Source organism: Anser brachyrhynchus, assembly GCF_964034855.1.
Source record: "Anser brachyrhynchus genome assembly, chromosome: 2".
Taxonomy (NCBI): domain Eukaryota; kingdom Metazoa; phylum Chordata; class Aves; order Anseriformes; family Anatidae; genus Anser; species Anser brachyrhynchus.
In genome coordinates, this window is record NC_137695.1 from 125949894 (window position 1) to 125971513 (window position 21620).

The 21620-nt window shown below is 35.6% G+C and overlaps 1 protein-coding gene across 8 annotated transcripts in view; it reads left to right on the forward strand.

Annotated features, from left to right (window-relative positions):
- The window catches only part of LOC308188926 (uncharacterized protein C8orf34 homolog), a 237369-nt gene that overhangs the window by 132416 nt on the left and 83333 nt on the right, over positions 1–21620 (forward strand). For all 8 annotated transcript variants that reach the window (XR_013945877.1, XM_080578468.1, XM_080578464.1 and 5 more), the window contains 4 exons: positions 778–863; positions 5980–6053; positions 16836–16956; positions 19940–20442. Coding sequence is in view for 7 of the 8 variants with exons in the window: in XM_080578468.1 (XP_080434594.1) it covers positions 778–863; positions 5980–6053; positions 16836–16956; positions 19940–20442 (784 nt within the window). In the remaining variant the exon portion in view is untranslated. The remainder of the gene's footprint in view (positions 1–777; positions 864–5979; positions 6054–16835; positions 16957–19939; positions 20443–21620) is intronic.

Sequence of the window (21620 nt, forward strand, 5' to 3'; positions counted from 1 at the left end):
TGTGGTCAATCTGTAACTGTTCCTCTGTGCTGCTTCACTGTGGCTCTCCATGGTCCATGATTCCTTCAGGAAATATCCACCTGCTCCCATGTAGGTCCTCCAAGGTCTGCAATGGATGCTGGCTCTGGCATGGTCTTCTCACCAAGCTGTGGGGAAATATCTGCTCCAGTGTATGGAGCACCTCCTTCTCTAACTTTGATGTTCCTGCTGCTCTTTCCCACTCCTTCCCTCCTCCTCTACCTGTCTTGCATATCTTCCGCTTTCTTAAATGCATTTTCTCAGAGGTGCCACTGTCTTGGCTTTCAGGCTTAGCTTTGTCCTGTGGTGGGTCCACTGGAGCCAGCTAGAACCATCTGTGTCCTGCACGGAGCAGCCCCTGGTGTCTTCTCACTGAGGCCAACCCTGCAGCCACCCTGCTGCCAACTCATCGACACAGACACTCAGTACAATCCTGTCCAGTTAAAATATTTTTGAATGTAGTGAAGGATGCTTGCAGAGTTTCATATACATGTGATACCACTGAAAATCTACTGTTGTTAAAATGAGTCATGTATAAATACACAAGGTAGGATTTAGTTGACTGTTTTGTAGAGGCCCATTTTGGTTATTAAACAATCTGGAATGATATCATTGGACCGTGGATGCTGACTTCTCAGCAAAGCCACTCTTTTAATTAGGTCAGTGGTGTTTAGAGATATGTAGTCAGTTAACATTCTTATGTGTCTTATCTATGGAATGTGTTTGCATATGTTTTTGTTCTGTTTTTCCACAATTTAGATTGCAAGGAGATAGTATGGCAGAAAGGCCAGAAGATGTCTCCATGGTATCTCAAACATCTGAGCCAGCAATGTCAGACTCTGATGGTAAGTTATATAAATATTTGGTGCCCATCAAAAAAAAACACCCCACTATCTTGAATTTAAGAGCAAATTTTATGTCTGTAAAAGAAGATTAAACATTTCCAGAGGGTGTTCTTGGGCACATAAACTCAATCATTTACATTTAAATCTGTTAGAAGAGTCCATGACATGTTCTTGGCTGTGGCCAATTAGCACCACAAAACAAGGCATATTTGGGGTCAGTACTCATCCTTAGCAGACACTTTGTATGTTAGCACAGTATTTTGGATGTAGCATAGCTTAATAACATAAACATGGGCTGTTCCTTGCCATCTGGCCTCTATGATGAAGAATGGTCTTTGGAATATTTAATTTAATAGTACAAATGCAGCCACAGGATTCAAATAATATAAAGGAAAAATAAATAATTTCTCCTCCGCTTTTAAACTAAGTATCAGAAATGCTTCTCTGGTCTCTCTGAGCACCACTGACAATTAAAAATTCAATATAAAGGAGTTTATACAAAAACTCTGAAGAACAATTTTTCTCCTTATATCAACATAAGTACATGTTGTGGTAATTTGCAGTCAGGACACAGCCCTGTTTCAGTTTCTGCTCTGGTTGTTGAACAGAACACCTGAAATCTAATGGAAAAAAGCACTTCCTAAGGGCTATCTTGCCAGAGAATGCCCTGCTTTCTTATAAAAGATTAAGTTGATGAAGATTAACTTTATCTTGTCACTGGAAATGGAGACAGAAGGGAATAGATGTTTGGACAGAGATTCTGCAAAGATAAATCTTTCAGTCAATTCCCATACTTCTGGGCAGAACCAGCTGAGTCCATTAACTGGAAGATTTGATTTACAGTTTAGTCTTCAGTAGCTGCAGACATGTTAGCCATGTTGATTAATTAATGCAAAACAAATCATAACTAAGTTTTTTTTATTATTTTTAATTGTCCTACTAAATGTCTGCTATTTAATGCTATTAGGTAAGACATCAACCTGACCTTTTGTTCATTTACCACATTTCTAAAGCAACATATGTCAACATTAGTAACTAGCGTGTCTTTAAAGATTAAAGGCTTAATGCAGTTATGCCATTTGTTTTTCCTGTCCTCTGTCATAGATCACTTTATATATAATATATATATATGTATATATATATAAGGGGACTAAAAATCTCAAAATATCATGTTCTTACAAGTTTGATGAATATTACCAGCAAGAAAGAGTCAGATTGGTGACTGCACTGAAGCCCTTTGAGAGGAAAGCAAAATTCTTATGTTATGAGAGTAATCCCAAGAAAGGGAAACGGTGCTGGCTTGTTTGGGATAGATTATGGGATATGCAGAATTGAATATGAAACAATTAGTTTTGAACAGGTCTCTGCCATCCTCTTCTCTTCCTGTGTACCCTTGTTCTTGTAGCAGAAATATACCTAATCTGCCATCACTCCCTGAAACTGTAGGCTTATTTATGTTTACTGGGAGCAGAAAGTCAGTAAAATCGTAGCCTGTTGCTAGGTGGCGAAGGCACCAGGATGAAGGAAGGTGAAACTGTCAGAAGATGCTGGATGCTATCTAACAATGAAAATGAATATTTCATGGTTGCATAGTGCGGACCATGGTAGTGCTATAGCCATATAACTTGGGCCACTTAATATGTCTCTGGATACTCTGTAGTCAGTATGGCAATAGTAAAGAGGGAGAACATTTTCCCTAAAAAAAAGATAGATGAGGCAACAAGATTCGTGTTATTATAACCACGTCTGTTTCACGTCTGTGAATATACATGAACCCATTAGCTATATAGCTAGAAAATAGCACAGCTTCTAGGGCAGAAAGACTGAGGTCAACAGTAAGGTACTACCAAATTTCTGTCAAGAGGCTCTCTCAGAAATGTTCAGCCTTTCAAAGAATATTTTTTCCAAAGATGTTGGCTAGTAATAACTTTTGATTAAAACAAACAAAAACACATCTGTGTTTTACAAGTAGGCACAGGATACAAGCAGGTGCAAAACTCAGGCAGCTGCCCATTCTATCCATCTTTCCTATAAATGCAGCACACTACTTGTTTTCTGTGTATTTAATATTTATTTCCAATAAATATTATGTATGTGAAGAAGATGATAAAAGAGACTTTTAAAGATACTGTTAGAAAACCCTAAATAACCAAAGCATCAAGTTGCACTTTAAATTTTAGTTATGTCCTCTTAGAATGTATTATATCATAAAAAAATAATTAACAGGTTTTGGTTCCCAGGTTTATCAGAGTTTATTTTCTACTCTTGCTTATCAATACCAATGACCTCACTGAGAGAAAACTATAAATTGCAAAGTGCTGATGTAAACCATTCTTTCAGGATTATGCAAGCAAGGTGCTAATGCACAGCAAAGTTGAGGCAGTTTTCTTTAATGATCTCTTTCTGGGTTAGTGAGAAATTGTTAAGCTGTTCGATCTGGAGCATCTCTCTTGTGGATTTCAGATGAACCAGGTTCAGAAGTAATTGGCTGCACATCTGATCTAACAGCCCTTATAAATAAGCCTTACTAAAGCAATTCCACCTAATAAAGTCAATGCAATAGACTATGTAAGAAGATCATCTGCAGCACCAGGCACAATACTGACTCAACAGACAATCTGGACCTGACTCTAATTAACCACTGCACTGATTTCCCTCTAGTGCAATCCTGCTGAATTGTGCAGAGTTGTGTCTGATCTAAGCAGTAAAAATGAGAGACAGGAATCGGGTCTTGAGATCGGACAGCACAAGATGCTCTAACACTGCAGTTTCTTTTTACTGTGTAATGATACCCATCAAAACTGTTTCTCTTTCCCATTGGACCATTTCACAGGAAATAACTAAGGGAAGAATTTAATAGCTAGGTTCCTGATTTTGATTAGTAGAAGCAACTTCTGTGACTGCACTGTAAACTTCCCGTGTAGATAACAGTATCAGTCCAGTCTCATGGATCAGTCCTCCAGCAAGTCCTCCTCTTGTTCTGTACAGATAGGGCTGAGGTTTCAAAAGACAGACACTGCAACAGGACTGATCCAGTAAAAGTTTGTGTCTGTCAGGCTCTGTATTCTTCTCAGTGTGGGGGGAGTGTACAGGTCATATACATGTGTATTTTTTTGAACTTAGATATAAAGAGATAGTATCAGTAAAAGCATGTGTTCATTTAACCCCAGTTGCCTATAAGTACTGTAGGATCTTGTTTCACTTGTTTCAGTCTCTTTTGCTGGCAAGTACAGTGCCCTTTGAGTGAGAGCCATGATGTGAGGCAGAAAAGAAATTGCAAATAAGATCTTTGCAGTCAGTGCATTCTTGTAGAAGGTTTAAAATACAATACCTCATTAGGGAGTAAACTCTGAATGTTGGGTGAATGTAAAGTATAAACCTTTAAACTTTTAAAACTGCCCAGCATATCTGAAAAAAGCTGTTTGCAACCTGAGCTACTCTTCAGTGCAGTATGCAACACTACGTATTTCTGAGGTGTGGGCAAAGACTTGTTTGTTTTGTGGCTCTTCCTCGAACAATATATTTGGACTGAAACTGATGGGTTATATTGTGCTATGCCATGGTATGCATGTGATATTTCCTATTCTATTCTGTTATTAGATCTACAGATTATGCTGTGATACATAATATTTAGTTTGCTAAATAAATTTTGCTAAGCAAATTTCACATCATACTTAATTCCCTATCAAACAAGAGTCACTGGTTTATATTGTTTGTAGTTAACCAGCTCCCATTTCTACCTGATACATGTAAAAATACTAGGATATGTAGCTTCAAAGTTCATCTTTCCTTTAAAGTGACAATAAAGTTTAAAGTTCAAAACAGGCATTTGGATGTGGGGGAAAAGTTTGAAATTGGGGATGTTCAATAGAAATAGGATTGTAATTAACACGTACAGTTCTATTCCAGAATGAACTGCATGACTAGGGTAAAAAATTAAAAAGGATGAAAGTATTTGGGAATTACAGTTGTGAACCAGACACAGCAGTGGCAAAAATGTAGCATCATCTCTAAAATCCTGAACAGTTCTCTGACCACTTGTCAACACTGCATCATTATCACCTCTTCTTCCTCCACTTTCATTTGCATTTGCAATGAATGTGGTAACAACAGTTGCTGTATTTCAGTACAGTTCAGTTTTTATAATAATAGGGCACTTTGGAAACAGAAGAACATCCTTACTAAGTGTCCTCTGAATAACAGCAGAACTTAGAAAAGATCAGGGCATCTTGGTTTTTAGATGGTTTATGAACAGCATCAAATTGCCTAGTGGACTGACAAGCAAACAGTGAAACTGCATAGCATGTTACTTGGATATTGCTTTCTCTGACATAGGTAGGGGAGGTTCAGGCTGGATATTAGGAAAAGGTTCTTTACCAAGAGGGAGCTGGGGCACTGGAACAGGCTCCCTGGGGCAGTCGTTATGGCACCGAACCTGCCAAAGTTCAAGAAGCATTTGGACAATGCTCTCAGACACATGGTCTGGTTTTTGTGTGGTCCTGTGTGGAGCCGGAGTTGGACTCGATGATCCTTGTGGGTTCCTTCCAACTCAGGATATTCTAGGATTCTAGCTAAATAAACTGTCTTTTAAGTCATTACATATGTGACAAAGAAACATTCTAGATTGCTCAGCAAATTTTGTTGTTTAACAAATGTGACAGTATGGGTAAAAATTATAGCCTGCATGGCTTTTAAACATTGCCTAAAATGACTGAAACTTCTTATTTCAAACATTTTAACTATATCCTAACTTGTTTAACTGAATTAATTACATTTGTTTTAATAGATTTTATTAAAACTGAAGATCCGCTACTCCATTGTGCAAAGGACAAACAGTTTTTAGTTTTAATAGAAAAATAATAACCTACAAAACATCTGGCAGTGGAAGGAAGCTTGCTTGTCACTCTGTTCATGTTAGAGATACTGTTTCTTATTTTATTAAGCTTATAAATTAAAATTAGCCATAAATTAAAATCCAATGAAGTGTTAACTGAAAAGTAGTACTTGTATGGTAGCTACATGTGCCTTCCCAGCAGTTAATTTATACGTATTTCATTTTCAAAGTGACTAACAATTATTTAGTGTGATTTATGTTTCTTCTACCTCTTTGGAACAGCTCAAGTACCTGGGGTTGAAACACTTATGGAAGATATTGACGAATTCAAGAGTGCCTCTCAAGTGGCAGGATCTGTAAGTATCTTCCCATATGGGAAATCCTGTAAATTTTAAAAATAGTTTGATAAAAATTAGACTGTACGTAAAGATAAAAGTTGTGCTTGCCAGCAATGTCATCCTAAACAAGGAAAACTTAATTTGTCTATCCCTTCTGAATATTCAGTTCTATGGCAGTTTTAATTTTTTTTATTCCAGGAAGGGTGCTTTAGAAATCTATTATTATCATCCCATGTGAATACATACGTTATTGGCCTTACATGTATAGCTTCCATTGAAAGCTCAGTCATTATATACTGTGTCTGTACATCCTTAAATATTTCTTTAATGGTTAAATATCCATTTTAAGAGTTTTATAATATGCAATATTACAAAATAATTTAAATTTTAAATTTTCTTATGAAATTTGACATAATATCTTAACTATAATTCAGCTTTTTGGTAATGTTTACTTGGAAACTGATAACCAAGATATGTCTGTTTAAACTATGGCTTTTTAAGAATAACGCAATATTATGTGTGGTGATATTTTCATCAGTTCTCTTATTTTAAAATTTAACAATTTTTGAAAATTTATATAATAAGAACTTCAGAGCTAGTTGTATTGCATCAGAAATTTGAATAAAGTTAAAGAAGGACTTGCTTTTTTTTTTTTTTTTCCCTCAGGCAAATTACTTGAAAAGACAGTAGTTATTTGTTTTTACAAACTTTCAGACAGATATAAGAGGAAACATTAATTTCTGTTCACTCATAGCAATTCTGTTTTTAGCACACTTTAATATTGGTAAGATAAGTGAGACTAAAGTCTGAGTATTTGTTGGCTAAGTTTTTTTAAGTATTTTTTGGGCAGTATTAAAGAAAAAGGGAAAATGACACTGCAGACTGATCCTGCAGTCTTTCAGACAGCTAACTGCTAGTAAAGCTAAAAATACTAAACAATCAAAAATCTATAAAACACTTAATATATTTCAAATCAGAGTTATCAAAGTAGTTGGCAGACAGGGAGTTCCTGTTTAATTCCTAAAGATCTTTGAGAACATGGACTGCCAGAAGCTCACAGAGCATTTGTGGATATTGGGCAAAGGGAATGAGGAGCAGAACTTCAGTAGCCATTGTTTTCAGCTTCTCACTCAAGCCTCCTTTCTGCTTCTTTTCACAGCAGTGAACAGAGAGGTATAATAAATTTTGCAGCACTTTCTTATGTTTTTACACATGATGTTCTTATTGGTTTGGACCCATGGCTACCAGCTTTGATTTTTCAGTTCCACAGACATGTAGCATAGGAAAAAAGGAACAGATAAATCGAATTACATGGAAAAATAAAAAAAAAAATAATAAGGAAAATAAAAGATCATTATAATTCTTAGCAAAATCTTGCTGCAGAAATATACACCCTTCAGCTGAGTATTTTTAGACATATGCTGTGTGTACACATGCTTATAAACAGACATCTCTCATTTAATGCTAGTTCTAGGTGTACATACTTGTACTGGGCTCCCCAGTAGAAGAGGGACATAGAACTACCAGAGCAAGACCAGAGGAGGGCTACTAAAACGATTAGAGGACTGAGCACCTGTCATACGAAGACAGGCTGAGAGATCTGGGCCTGTTTATCCTTGAAAAGAGAAGGCTGAGGGGAGGCCTCATCAGTGTGTATAAATATCTGAGGGGAGGGTGTCAAGAGGATGGAGCTGGTCTCTTCAGTTGTGCCCAGCAACAGAATGAGAGGCAACGAGCACAAACTGAAGCACAGGAGGTTCCGGATGAATATGAGGGAGCACTTCTGTACTGTGAGGGCGAGAGAGCACTGGGACAGGTTGCCCAGAGAGGCTGTGGAGTCTCCTTCTCTGGTGATATTCAAAGCCTGCCTGGATGCCTTCCTGTGCAATTTGCTCTAGGTGATTCTGCTCGGCAGGGGGGTTGGACTAGGTGATCTTCAGAGGTCCCTTCCAACCTTGGCCATTCTGTGATAAAGTTGCCTAAAGTAGTAGACTGCCAGAGGCAGTGAAGTTGACTGGACTGAATCCCTGAAAGCCACACAGGTGACTGCTGTTAACTGCCTGTGCTGCAAAAAGAAGTCAAGACCAGAAGTTGCAACTATTGCTCTGCCTACCCAACCTCTTCCTGAGGGCAAGGGCAACTAGCTTCCCTTTCCTGAGCTCTTGGAAAAATTCCTTTGTCTCAGTTACTAAGGACCCATAAGCCAGTAACTCTTAGTTCATCTGCTTTTGGCTTTTGTGTTTTGGATCTTTAAGCTATTGTGATTAGCTTAAATCATACTGATTATCAGTGTGATTAGCTGATTATGTAATTTTCTCTCTTTAAAATGACTGTTATGCAAAATAAGATTAAGCTGTCAAACACTGTGTTTGCCTGTACCTATATCTTCTCAAAAAAAAAAAAAAAAAAAAAGATCCAACTGCTGTTGCATTTTAGGGCTCTGAAGGAATAAAATTTTGTTCCGTGGTCCCCTAATAACTTCCAGTGAGACTTATTCTGTGACAATCTTCACGTACAAAATATAGAGATTGAACTGAGGTTCCCCTTAGGGAAGCTATGAAGATTACATTCATGCAATGAATTCTCACAAATTCTTTAAAAGAATAAGAATTATGCCTGAAGAGGGCCTCAGAATTAATACCAAAATACATTTTCATGAGTATACATGATTTTCAGATATTATATGAGATATGAGTTACAAGGTAAGGCAGAAGTAGAATAAATATGGTGTTGATCGGACACTTCTCATAAATTGAACAAATTGGTTCATGACATTCACTCAAATGTGCATATTACCTCTAAAAATTCCTGATCTAGGTGAAGATATTCCATATTTAATACTGGTACTGTGTCCCACTAGGGTAATATGAGTCTGTTGCTAGTTAAACTGGTAATTATCGTAAATTTCTCTCTACTCATGTATCCTTGACTAATCTTTAAACGTGCCTTGACCTTCAGAGAAGTGTTTTGAGAAAAATTGTGGGATAAAGCCGCAATAATTATGGAAGAGTATTTTTAGAAAGTCTTCAGAAAAGAGCTATACGGGTTATATTTTTCATGTTCAGTATACAAGTCCACACATAAGATCATGTGAAGGCTAATGCAGCCTCGATGCCAATAATAAGAAGAGATACGCAACATCTATGCCTATAACATTGCTCAGTGTAATTTATACTATGATTACATTATGATTTTCTTGTAATGTTGTATATTTTTGATATTACATGTCTGGAGGCTGGAAATTTTTGTAATTAGACCTTTTCTCTTTAGTCTTTTTAACAGAATCTTTTGCTAAGCTTTATTTTTCTCAAAGAGAGTTGATATTTGAAAATCAGTTTGAAGTATTTACAGGAATCAGCACTCTTCCCAAGGGTTTTGCAAGGACACAAAGTGGAAGCAAGCATTCAGAATGTCCTTAGAGATTGTGGTTTACTGAAGGACTCTCTCTTTTTTTTTTTTTTTTTTTTTGACAAATATTTAGTTTAACAAAAAGTGTTAGGCAAGATGCAAAGTTTTTTTTGAGATTTTTTGCAGTGGGTTTTTTGAGTCTTATTCTACTTTACATTTGTGTAAACAAGTTTTATAAATATTTGGCTAGAAATCTTCAAGAAAACACTGAACGGAAACACTAGGGAAAAGTTAGGTCATCTGGAATTCTGACAGTAATGGAAAAGTAAGGTATCTGGGGAAGCAACTATATTTACAGTAACTAACAGAAAGAAGTAGGACAGATGCAGTGGGCAATTCACACCAAGTAGCCTTTGCCTTCACTCTGAGCTGCTTCTTTTGCCAACTGAATGTAACAGGACTCATACTTACTGTTTTTATTCATGTGAATCTTTGCATTCACTCATCTTGCCTGTCATACACACATGAAAAGGTGTATTTTTCTTTGCAAATTATCCATGTAAGGCAATCCAACCCAAGTACAACAGAAAGAGGGGTGGGGGGGTGGGGAGAAGAAAAGTTGTTCAACTGCAAAAGGCATTTTTGCATGAGAATGCATTGGGTTTTTGCTTTTTATTGCTGTGGGAAAAACACTCTAATACATTGTTTTATAGAGGTGTTCTGATTTAAATATATTCTGTCTTGTTTTCTCTACTCCTTTGGAACTTCTCTATTGCTTTCCCAGATGGAATATACACAGGATTTTCTTTGATAAATACAGAAATTCCTTAATGGGAATTCAGCTTGTGAAATGATTTGAGGCTTCATGCACAAGGAAAAAATAAACTTTTAATTCATGGTATTGATACATGTTGAATACAGCTATATTCCAGTGATGTGTAATTTTAATTGTAATTGATAGAAACTTTCTTAGGCTTTCCCTCATTTTCTCTGGGAACAATACTGGGAAGTAACAATATTTGTATTTTGGTTATTGCAAAACCTAGCTCCCCAGGTGCTGGCCCAAGCCCTGTGACACATGGCATGGCTGCCTAGTGTCCCTGCGGAGACTTCAGCCCTTGGCTGTAAGGACAGCTGGCGGAAAGCCCTGGCCCCTCACAGGTTCAGTTCCATTAGCCCCACTGGCAGGCATTGCATGGGGTTGTGGTTGGCACTTCAATGAGATCTTTCTTGCTGTAGACAGAATGGCAAATGGGTTCTGGACTGAAAATGCTCATAATTTAAAATATTTAATCTTCTAGCATGTAATTTTAAAATGAAAGAATTTTCTGAACTTAAAAAAAATACATTAAAAATCTACGAATGCCCTGTTTTTACCTGTCTAAAACTTTGGTATCTTTGGTGTGACAAATTCAAAATTATTAGTCCAAATAACAGTAAGTAAAACAGGACTGAAACTTAGAAAATAATTATTGTAGTTATATTTCAAAAACTGAAACAAATGTTATTACCAGGTGCCTATGTATTTCCTCCTTCTCTCTTGCCTGTAAACAGAAAACCTATGTGTAAGTTAACCCAAACTACCATTTTTCTAGTGTAAAGTTTAGTGTAAAATATTCTGGCTGGCTGCCATGGGAAGCAGAAAGCTTATAATTTCAATTACACGGCATTTCAAGTAGAACAGGCCCTAATGTGGGAGATGGGGATTAGAGGTGGCTGCCAATATTGCATATGAGCTCTAAGGAGGTTTATTATTTTTACAGTACCTAAAAAATCATGTTGACAAGCTCACCTTAAGTGCTCGAACAGACTGCAGTAGCTGAAAGATTTAAAATTTGGTGAACTCTTACAAAATTATGAATGTTGTGTGATTAACCTTCAAACAAAATATTGCATAAAAGTTCAGCTGCTTGAATAACAATTGCCCTTGCCAGCTTCTTGGTCAGATGGAAAGGACATTTGCAAACAAATTGTTGAATAAGTGGAATTTTTTGCACTGGGAGGAATCTCTGTCAAATATTTCTGTTTAAGCCATTCAAGCCATTAAACAAAGAAATAGTGGATTATACAAGAAAACTAAGTGTGGTGGTCTTTCTTACAATATTATCTCCTGAAGTTACCAATAAAATTTGCACTTGATTAGCAAAACTGTGCAGAATATATAGTTTTATATAGAATAAAAGTTCAATCAAAATATGTAAGATATATATACAACTTGTTAGGAGCTCAGGATTGAATTAGATTTCACCTCCTTTTTATTGTGGTTATCTATATTTTTGGTGTGAATATGCAATTCATCATTAAAAGGTAATCTTTAAAAATGCAGAAGCACTGTCTCTTCTGAGGTGGGGACTCTTCCTGCACCTGAAAAAGAGAATGTATGTTTGTACATGGTCGTGCCTGTTGAGTACCTGGGCGTTTTAATTTGAAGTAGGCCCAAATGACATAGAAAAGTAGCATTGCATTGTTTCATAATACTTTTTATGGTCAGCAGGAAGGGGTAGTTTGTTTTCTAACAGGCATTTAATTTCCAGATGATGTTGTAGGTAGTTTGGAGGCCTTCCTCTTGGCCTCAGATATTCTGAAATGTTGCACCTCTGCAGAACTGCCGGGGCGTCTGTGGGTATTACAGGCCAGCCCATGTCGTTTCAGCTCAAGGGTAAGATCAAGACATTCACATCCGCACTTTTTTTTTCTAGGGATAAAAGCTATATGATGTATGCCATCAAAATGACATTGGGCTGCAGATTGAAGTACTTATAATGATCTTGAAAAACTTTCTTATTCTTATGACATCCTTAATAGTATTTGTGTACCACCATGACTTTCCCAGTAAGCTACAGTGTTTTCCAGAAGTTCAGGGAACCAGTGATGAGAGACATTGCCTTCGGCTTTATCTTTTGTAATTTATGTTTTAGGAGTAATTTGGCTAAGTAATCTAAGTAAAGAATGCACTAATGAGTATATTGTTTGTGAAGAAATAATGATGTTATGTAAAGAAACCAATTAAGAAATTGATGCACAGTTGACCTTAAAAGTTGACAAATGTATCCCAAGGGTTTTGAACATATTTCTGGTGCAAAGAGACATTACCTTACCTTCAGAGTTTGAAGGTGACATGAACAGGGCCCAGAGCTGTTTCTACAAGTTAAAAAGGCAAGGATGTCTTTCAGGAACATCCTCATATTTAGATTTAAAATCTTGTTAATATGATAGGCCATTTATAAATTTTGTGCTAATATTTACAAAGCTTAATGAACAATCAAGGTCAATTGCAGTTTGGAAGATACTGAAGGCATTGAAAAGGACTTCTTGTATACGTATACTTTATGCATACATACTAAATTTTTCAACCACTTTCAGTCTACTGTCATTATCATTAAAGTCTGAGGTAACCCACATGATTGTTTTATCTCTGCTGTACCTGGCCAGTAGACAAAGGACACTTTTCAGTAAAGTGGAATAAGAAGGTTTAAATAAATGGCTTGCAAGTCTGAATCTCTCCTAAATGAGATATCTGAACTGCTGCCATTCATCCAGTGGAGAGAAACGGTAACACTGAATTCTGCTCTAGCTGTGTGAATTCATTTCTTCTTGCTAAAGCATTTGAACTGACATGCTTTCCGAACTTCCTTATTAACATCCCTTGCTTTCAGCTTGTACTTATCGTTTAGGAATAAGTCTGTTGCATAAATTGCTGGAGGAACAGAGGAATCTTGTCTGTGTTTATGTATTATGCACTTAAATGAACTCATAGTCTCAAAATATTAAAAGATATTTTTTATGTTAAGTATATATATATATACATATATATATATATATATATATATAAAACATTACTTGAGCCTGCCTACAAAAAGAATGAAATATTGTTACTTATAGCCCTGAAATATCTAGCATCAGTGAAGGAGCAAAAAACTCATTACACTGCAGTTTTAATGTCATAATAAACTCTAATTGGTTTTGTTCGTTTGTTTTTCAGATTTTCCAAATCATTGTTATTTTCTATTGAGTGTTTAATTGTAAGGCAGTATTATAAGCACATCATTTACCATTAAATTAAATTGCTACTATTAAATATCTCATGTATCACTAGTATTAGAATATTATTTTGGTCTTTTGAAATGCTATTCTGTGACAAAATGCTGTCAGTTTATGGTAGTACGTACTACAAAAAAAATATGCACAGTTTACCTAGTTATAAGAAGATATACAACATTATATAATATATAATATAATAACATATTTTGTTATAACAAAAATTGTTATAACTAGATACAGTATTTGGGGGAAAATAATTGTTCAAAAATTACCTCACAGGGTGTTGAAACTCTTTATCTGAAAGGGAGTTTGAACATATAACAATATGCAATGGTAGAAACTGAAAATATGTGAATGTACTACTTTTAAATCATACACAATATTAATACTTATTCTCAGAAAGAATGTATACATCTGTGTTACATCCAGAACTGAACACAAATTCTGTTTGTTCTTGTAGTTGTGTGTGAACATGATGAAGGCAGACACAAGCATTATTAGAATATATGCGTGTACTGACTTGGTGTGCCTGTATGTGCTTATACATAGGCATATCTTTGTGTCTTAAATGAACTTATACAAGATTTTAAAATCCGAATAGAAGCATACAAAGATATTGCTGATGTTTGATGATGGTTTAGTGGGTGATATTGATGGTAAGGGGATGGTTGGACTAGATGATCTTGGAGGTCTTTTTCAACCTTAATGATTCTGTGACTGTGATTCTGTCTGTGTGATTTGGATTCTCCAAACTGAACATGATTTAATTTAAATATTATTCTTTTTTATTTTTTTAATGTGATGATTACCATTAAAAATCATTTTTCTCCATTTATTTTAGTTTCTATTATGGGCAGTAGGCTGAGATGCTTTCACTCAGATAGTCACCTTAGATGGTATGTCTTACATTATTGCTGTACATAAAGGAAATAAGTATGACAGAGGAAAAGGTGGAACGTAAGAAGAAACAATAGACATTTGTTGAAGTGAAAGATTTCTCCATTTTATATACAGAAAATAGAAGATGGAGGGTGAAACCCTCTCAGCAGGCTAACATTTGTAAATCTATGTGTTTGGATGTTAGAGAGTTAGAGAAAATCCATAATTATTTGTTTATGATAAACTTCAATAGAGTTGAGAATAATAGACAAACAATTTGGTCTTCAAGTATTACCATAGCCCACAGACGAGTTTTTATTCTTTATTTCATCAGAGTTATGTCTTTGCATGAAACTGTATAGAAAGAGTTCACCCTTATAACCTTGGGGATTTTTACCCTATAGTCATTGATGCCCTGATGTTTTTTTCCCCATTAAGAAAAGATACGCTGTTGAATTTGTATAAAAATGGCCTCTTTCCCCCATAAAAATCTGAGGATCAGAGGATGAAAAAAATAGGTTAAAAATCAGAATATTAAATTTTTGTTAGAGGGCCTATTACTCATTCCCATCTCTTATTTTTTTTCCTTTCATTTCAAGGGAATCACTCATACAATAAGTTACTATTCTATCTAGAGGTAGATACGGAGCAACTAATATCTGTTAGAAACAAAGAGATGTGAGTAAGTTAATACAGGTGACATCAGCAAGCCAGGTTATGATTTGGATGGAGAATTCACAGTTTGGACTGAAGTGGAAAATTCTCAAAATCTCTTGGGGAAATGGGTGAATAAAGTATAGCGATATGTCTGAAATAAATGTGTTTGCAGGATTACTTCTACTTCCGAGTAATTTATGTTTTATTCAGCTGTATATTTACCTGAGATTAAATATGGGTAAATTTAACCAGAGTAGAACTTCTGTAAAAAAAAAAAAAATCAATTGGCAAATCAAAAAATGTCAATTGTGTTTTAAGAATGTTGTGAATTACTAAGGGTAGGATTACATGCAGTATGACCTATTTCATATGCAAGAAAATATGAATAGTGTTTTTTTTAAGTATGGATGTGGAACTTCACAGTATAGCTGTTGCTTTATGAATATAAATCTTTGTTAACAAATTAACAAAAGACATTCTTCACGGTCATCAGTGGAGTACAATACACTGTTTATTAGAAAATATTTGAAAAGATTATATTTAGAAATTATATGCCATATAATAGTTTACTTCTGTTGAATTATGCTTAATTAAAAAAAAAAACAAACATCATCAACAACAAAAAACAAAACACAAGGCAGCTACAATGTTTGCAGTTAAAGCAAATTGTGGGCAAAGAGGATAGCAAACTTTTGATTTTGTGTTCATCCTTTGAACCATAGTATACCCCTTGTATGCTGTCAGAGCCCGGCCAGGAGAGCACCGCCACGTGCTGCAGCTTTGCAGGATCCCACTCGTCTGCTGGTGACTTCGGTACAGCCTGGCGGACTGCAGCAGCAGACCTCTGTGTGCCTTCCCTAAATGGGGTCACCAGTTTGGGTCTCCCTCCTCTGCTTAATCATTCTCCCTGTGATTACATTAGCTTAATGCCTTTGAAACCCTGGCCCCTCTCTAAATTTGTTTGACATTTACTGGAAGATTAAGAAATTAGTAAGAGGTAAATGATGATGAGACCACTGCATAAGCTTTATTTCTTTGGGAAACCAGAGAAAGCAAGAACCCCCCTACACTGCAGATGAAATGTTTTGCTGAAATAATAAAGTAAAATTTATTTCAGATAGGCTGTTAAGAATGCTTTAATTAATGTTTTTGTTCGCTGTTTTTATAACCAAGTCTTAAGCATTCCATCATATACTTCTAGCGTATTTCAAGGAAGCATATAAAAACTTACTGAGTTTACCTCATAGCATTATATTTTAAAACCATTTATTGAAATTACTGAATGGGTTCCAGAAAATGCAGGTAACTTTTGAGTACCACAGCATTCAATAGCGAAATGATTGTGTAGGCGGTATGTTTGCCAGCATCTGTTCCAAATGGCTACGTTGCCTTAATGATTTAGTTGCTGTTCCTGAAAGGAGTACTTCTTGCAGTGATAAAATAGCACTGACAATTTTGATTAGGAAATTCTGTGATGTTCCCAGAAGTGCTGCTTTGCAGAGATACTGTGCCAAATGTTGTGGTAATTTAAAGTAAGTGCAAACTCCAATGAGTAACTGGAATTGCACAGAATGTAAACCATTGAAGAATTTGCCTTGTTAAGTTGTCTCAGTGTGGAACAAGAGCTTGTGTACGTGTATATATTTGAATTACTTTAGAACTGTTGATTTTATGCAATGCCTACTATTTATGTTATTTAAGGTAAGAAATTGTATTTTGTACTTTTTGCATATGAACATTATATATTAATTCTGCACAGTGTACCCCACCAGATTCACTATTCTAAATGAGGTCTCATCCCCTTTTTTAAAATTGTTTTGCATATAAATATGAAAGTACATTAAAAATATTCCAATGTATTTTTATCTATGTAAGTCTCAGCCAGTTTGGACCCTGGATGCCATGGGTGTGAGACCTGGAGGTTCTCCAAGACAGAAACTCTTAAAGGACTCCTTAGCAGCAAAAGAACTTCAGACCATGGAAAAACATCTAGCTGGTATGTATGGTAGTAAAAGATAATAAAATATCCTCACCTAACTTTCTATGTCAATATTTTAGACAAAGGAAAAGACAATCTTTTTTCAGATGCTGATAGAAAATAGGTAAAAACTTTATTATTGCCCTCAATGAAGAATCAGCTCAGAGGACCTCAGATAATAATGCTGTGTTTTTGCTTAGCCTTATTTTTCTCATACAGTTGCAAAAGGTGAAGTGTCTGTGGTATCAGCAAGTCTCCCTCTTTCAGTTCTTTCACTAAGTGTGACGTAATCAATTAGTCCTATCCAGTACTAGGATGTCATTTAGATGCCTGACTTGTGACTTGGACTACCTGTGCAATGATGAAAAATAGTCCCGTGTTTCACATACACTTTCTTAAGGAGCTTGCCTTTCTCTTATGAACATGTTGTGTAAAACTGACTTTTTAACATTGGCACAAGTGGGTGCCTACGGCTAAATTAGTGAGTAACATCAACTGTCAGCATGTACCTAAGTACCTTGGTATTTGAAAACAACATTTTCACAAAATCAGATTTTGAAGCAATCAATTTTCCTTTCCTTCCTTACATATGGCTCAGTAATACTTTTGTCTAAGATCCAGGCTCTTGCGTTACTGTATCTGCTTTATATCACATGCAAGTGGAGTTGTGCTTTTTTGTTTTGTTTTGTTTTGTTTTGTTTCTTCCCTTTGGTAGTTAATTCCAGTAACTTGCCCATTTTGTTTGTTATACTCATTCTGTAGTCATTGCACACTTCTGGAATATATTTTACCACAAGTAGAACTGTTAGATGCATAAACAGTTTGTAAGTACATTATGAATGATATCCTTATTCTGGCATTTCTGATATGCAAGTAAAATGCCTTTGTGTTGCTCTATTGTCTGCATTTTAATTTCCTTTACATGACATTGACAAGGGATTTAAAAAATCCTAAGTCATAATTCAGTTCTGGTATTTACTGTGTATCAGATAATACCACATGGCTGGAGATTTCTGATTTTTTTTTTTCCTTACTGTTTAAAAAGCTGTTACTGAACGAAAACGTGCTAAATAAAACTGAACAATTACATTATGAAAACATGTTAATTATATGTGGAAAAATGATTAACATAATTGGTTTATCTGCAGGCTTGTTTACTATATGAAATGAAGGAAACATGAGCCACAAAAACGTTTATTTAGCTGTTATTAAATCATTTAATATTCAGATAATTTCTTTTCATACTGAATCACCATGGGAAAGTTAGAGGTCTGAATTTTGCAAAGACAGAAAGTAAACTGAATCTTCAAAAGAGCATATTTCTTAATCAGTTTAAACCAGGTAACCCACATTGTCATTTATTGGTCCCTGGATTAAAGCCAGGCATCTTACAAATTCCAAAGTGATATGTATTGATTTTTTTAAAGCATAATGGAAGAGTACTTCAAGACATAATTATTTTAAAATGGAAACAATTAATTTTAGAGGCCAGTTTTTAGTAACATTATTGTAAGGTTGAAGTGGCAATTAGAAATATTCTTAATTGTGTGCTAGAAAGAATAACTACATTTTAAAATTTGCTAGCAGCAAAACATTTAATTTTTAAAGAGTTGAAAGACACTTTTATCTGAGGCTTTCACAACTATTTCATTTTTATCACCTTTATTTTTTTTAGTAATAATATTTTCAATGTGAGGAATATCTTGTGTTGAAGTAGTAACATGAACCTGATGTACCTTATTTTCCTGTTTTCAAACTGCTACTTCAAACTATGTGAATGTTGAAGGTGGCACATATTTAACTATTTTACATAAAACATTAATTTTATACATATAATATACCTATAATATTTTATATTATTTTTATTCTGTTTACCTGGTAAGAAGACTTGCAAGAAAATCTGATTTTCTGATATGCAGTTTAGAAAGTGTTTATTTTAGGACTTTAAGGCGCAAATAAAAATGAAATCCACATTTTATATATGTTCACTTAATAGGTGATTAAGTCAGTGCAGCCATGCTGATTTACAGCTTCTGGCTTGTACAGTTTGAAGGAAAATAGCATTTCTTTTCTAAAGGTAAGCGACTGTCACCATCAGAATCAAATTACAGTAGAGTACATGTCAGTGAGAGTGAAAATTCAGAACAATTGTGTGAGATTAAATGAACTGCTCCTTAAGCTTCTTGACATTTTTACTTGCAAAGAATTTTCACTTTAGTAGCTATTCTAACCTAAATTCTAACTTACCCTCACCTAACTTTGTTGGATTTAAATCATTAGGAGCATTTATATGAATTATGTGAATTCAGAAGATACTTTCCTCACTACACCTGAACTGTTCCATTTTTAAATAGGATCTTGTTCCTTATAGTCCTCCTGTGCAGGGTAGGGACTGGAACACCAAATGGGAGTCAGCTTTCTCTCTTGAATTCTAGACCTTGGGGACCCCTTCACCTGCTGTGGCAGTGAAGACAGACCACAGTACAAAATTCAGATCCAGGCAGGATCACAGATCTAGATGTACTCGAGGTGAAGAGCCCCAGAGTTTTGTTTGGGCAATAGACAGTGACACCAGAATCAAAAGTCTCATCTTGAACCAGTTTTGGATTGCCCTACAGTGCGGCTAAGGACTGTGAGTTTAGTTCATAGCTCCATTTTAGCCTGATACTGATGAGAAATTGCAAAAGCCACAGAGAGAGAACTTTGATGAGATGAGAGAGGTTTTTGTAGGTTGTAGTGACATTTATAGCTAGATGATTCAATGAAGTGGCAATATTGTATTTCTGTGGGATAGATGTGTGTGCAGTAAATCAACTGTAAATAACTTCTGAGGACATGATCGTCAAACTGTTAATTCTGATGCCTTATATCTTATGGGTGAATAGATTTTCTCTGCACAACTTAAAGTTGTCACTTATAGTGGAGAAAATCAATAAGAATTTTAAACCTGAGAGAAACAGAAGTGAGGATTTTTTGTGTGTTTGTTTGTATGTGTGCACAGATATTGAAAAGGACCTAGCACTATGGGAAGAAGCAAGGCTCTCAAGAAGCCCTAGTATCCAACACCACAGTTCAGTTACATCTGACCATCAAGGCAATCTTCAAGCTACACAAGGCCAAAATCCAAGGCCTCAGGTTCCGCCTCAAATGGGGAAAAATGTGCAACTCCAAGGAAACAAATCACCACCGCTGCCCACTAACAGCCGAGCACAGGTCTCGAGTCTTGCAAACAGCAGGCCTCCAACACCTGTTGCACAAACCAACAGGTCATCGACTCCATCAACACCAGGAAGCAGACCTGTGACCCCAAACAGCTTGCTGTCACGGCCTCTTACCCCTAGCAATCAAGGAAATAAAGAAGGTGTCATCAATATGCACAGAAGCCGATCTTTGACGTCTAAGAGCCAAATGGGGAGGACCCTCAGCGCTGCTTCAGGGCTCTCTGTGCAAATGAGTGGAGATGTTGTTGGAACTGTCACAACTCAGAGAAGCAGTTTATCAGAAGTAAGATTTTCAATTTAATGTTTTTGCTATGGTTAAGAGCTACTATAACATGAAGACGAGATTGTGTTTTATGTTGAAGTAATATCAATATACTTAATGTAACTTACTGCTTTGAAAAAAACCTTGAAACATAATGATGAGAAAAGTAGCAAGGAAATACTGCTCAGCTTTGAGAAGTACTGATGAGAGAATGTCAGGATTATTGCAGAAATCTTACTAAAACACTCATGCCCCCAAATTTTCCATGAGATCTGTAGGGTCTTGCCTGCTGAATGCACAGCAGTTTTATTAGCCTTACAGTTTCTGAGGTGCATATGTCTGGACCATTAAACACAACTTTATCTTTTTATCTTATCTTTATGCTTCCAAGGTATTTTATCCTCCTAACCTCCTGATGCACTGACAATGCATAATATTTCCTTGGTCTGCTTTTTTGTTTGTTTGTTTCTTTTTTTACACACTGGAATGATTAGTTAGGCATCTCTGAATGGACAGATTTTCTGAAACATAAAGCTGAACTTCAATGAGAAAATGTCCAACATTGCTGAATCACTATCACTATTGTGCTTGTTAGCTAGACTAATTCAGAGCACAAGAACTTCCTGTCTTATATTAATGGCTTTTACATGATTAGTCTTTGTATAAAAAAAAAAAAAAAAAAAGAAGAAAAACGAAGTTAAAGTACCTTGTAAATTTTGAGTGGGTTCTCCTCTGCTAACCTTAGCTGCCTTAAAGATAACTTTACTGTGTAGGCAGTGGAAATAAAAGCACCTGTGAAAGAATAACCTTGCTGTCTATCTCAGATACATGCCTCACTAAGGTGATTTTTTTCTCAGGAAATGCCAGTCCTTCTATATTGACCTATATATTTAGCGTTGGAAAAAAAAATCCTCATTTTTGTTTTTGAATGGCAGTGCATTAATCTCATCACTTGAGCTAGTTCTTCATCCAGAATTGGATATCCAATTTAAAAATGACCAAAGGTGACTACAGTCAATATATTTTCAAACCAGAAATTTTCCATGAAAAAAATATGTAATTGTAACAGAAATCTTTTTTGACAAAATCATTCATCCACTGTTTGGAGGGATGGGTGTGTTTGTGTGTTGAAATTTTCTCACATACCAGAAAATGAGTATTGAAGTTCACTTTTTTAACTAAGAATGTTTAGAAGAAAT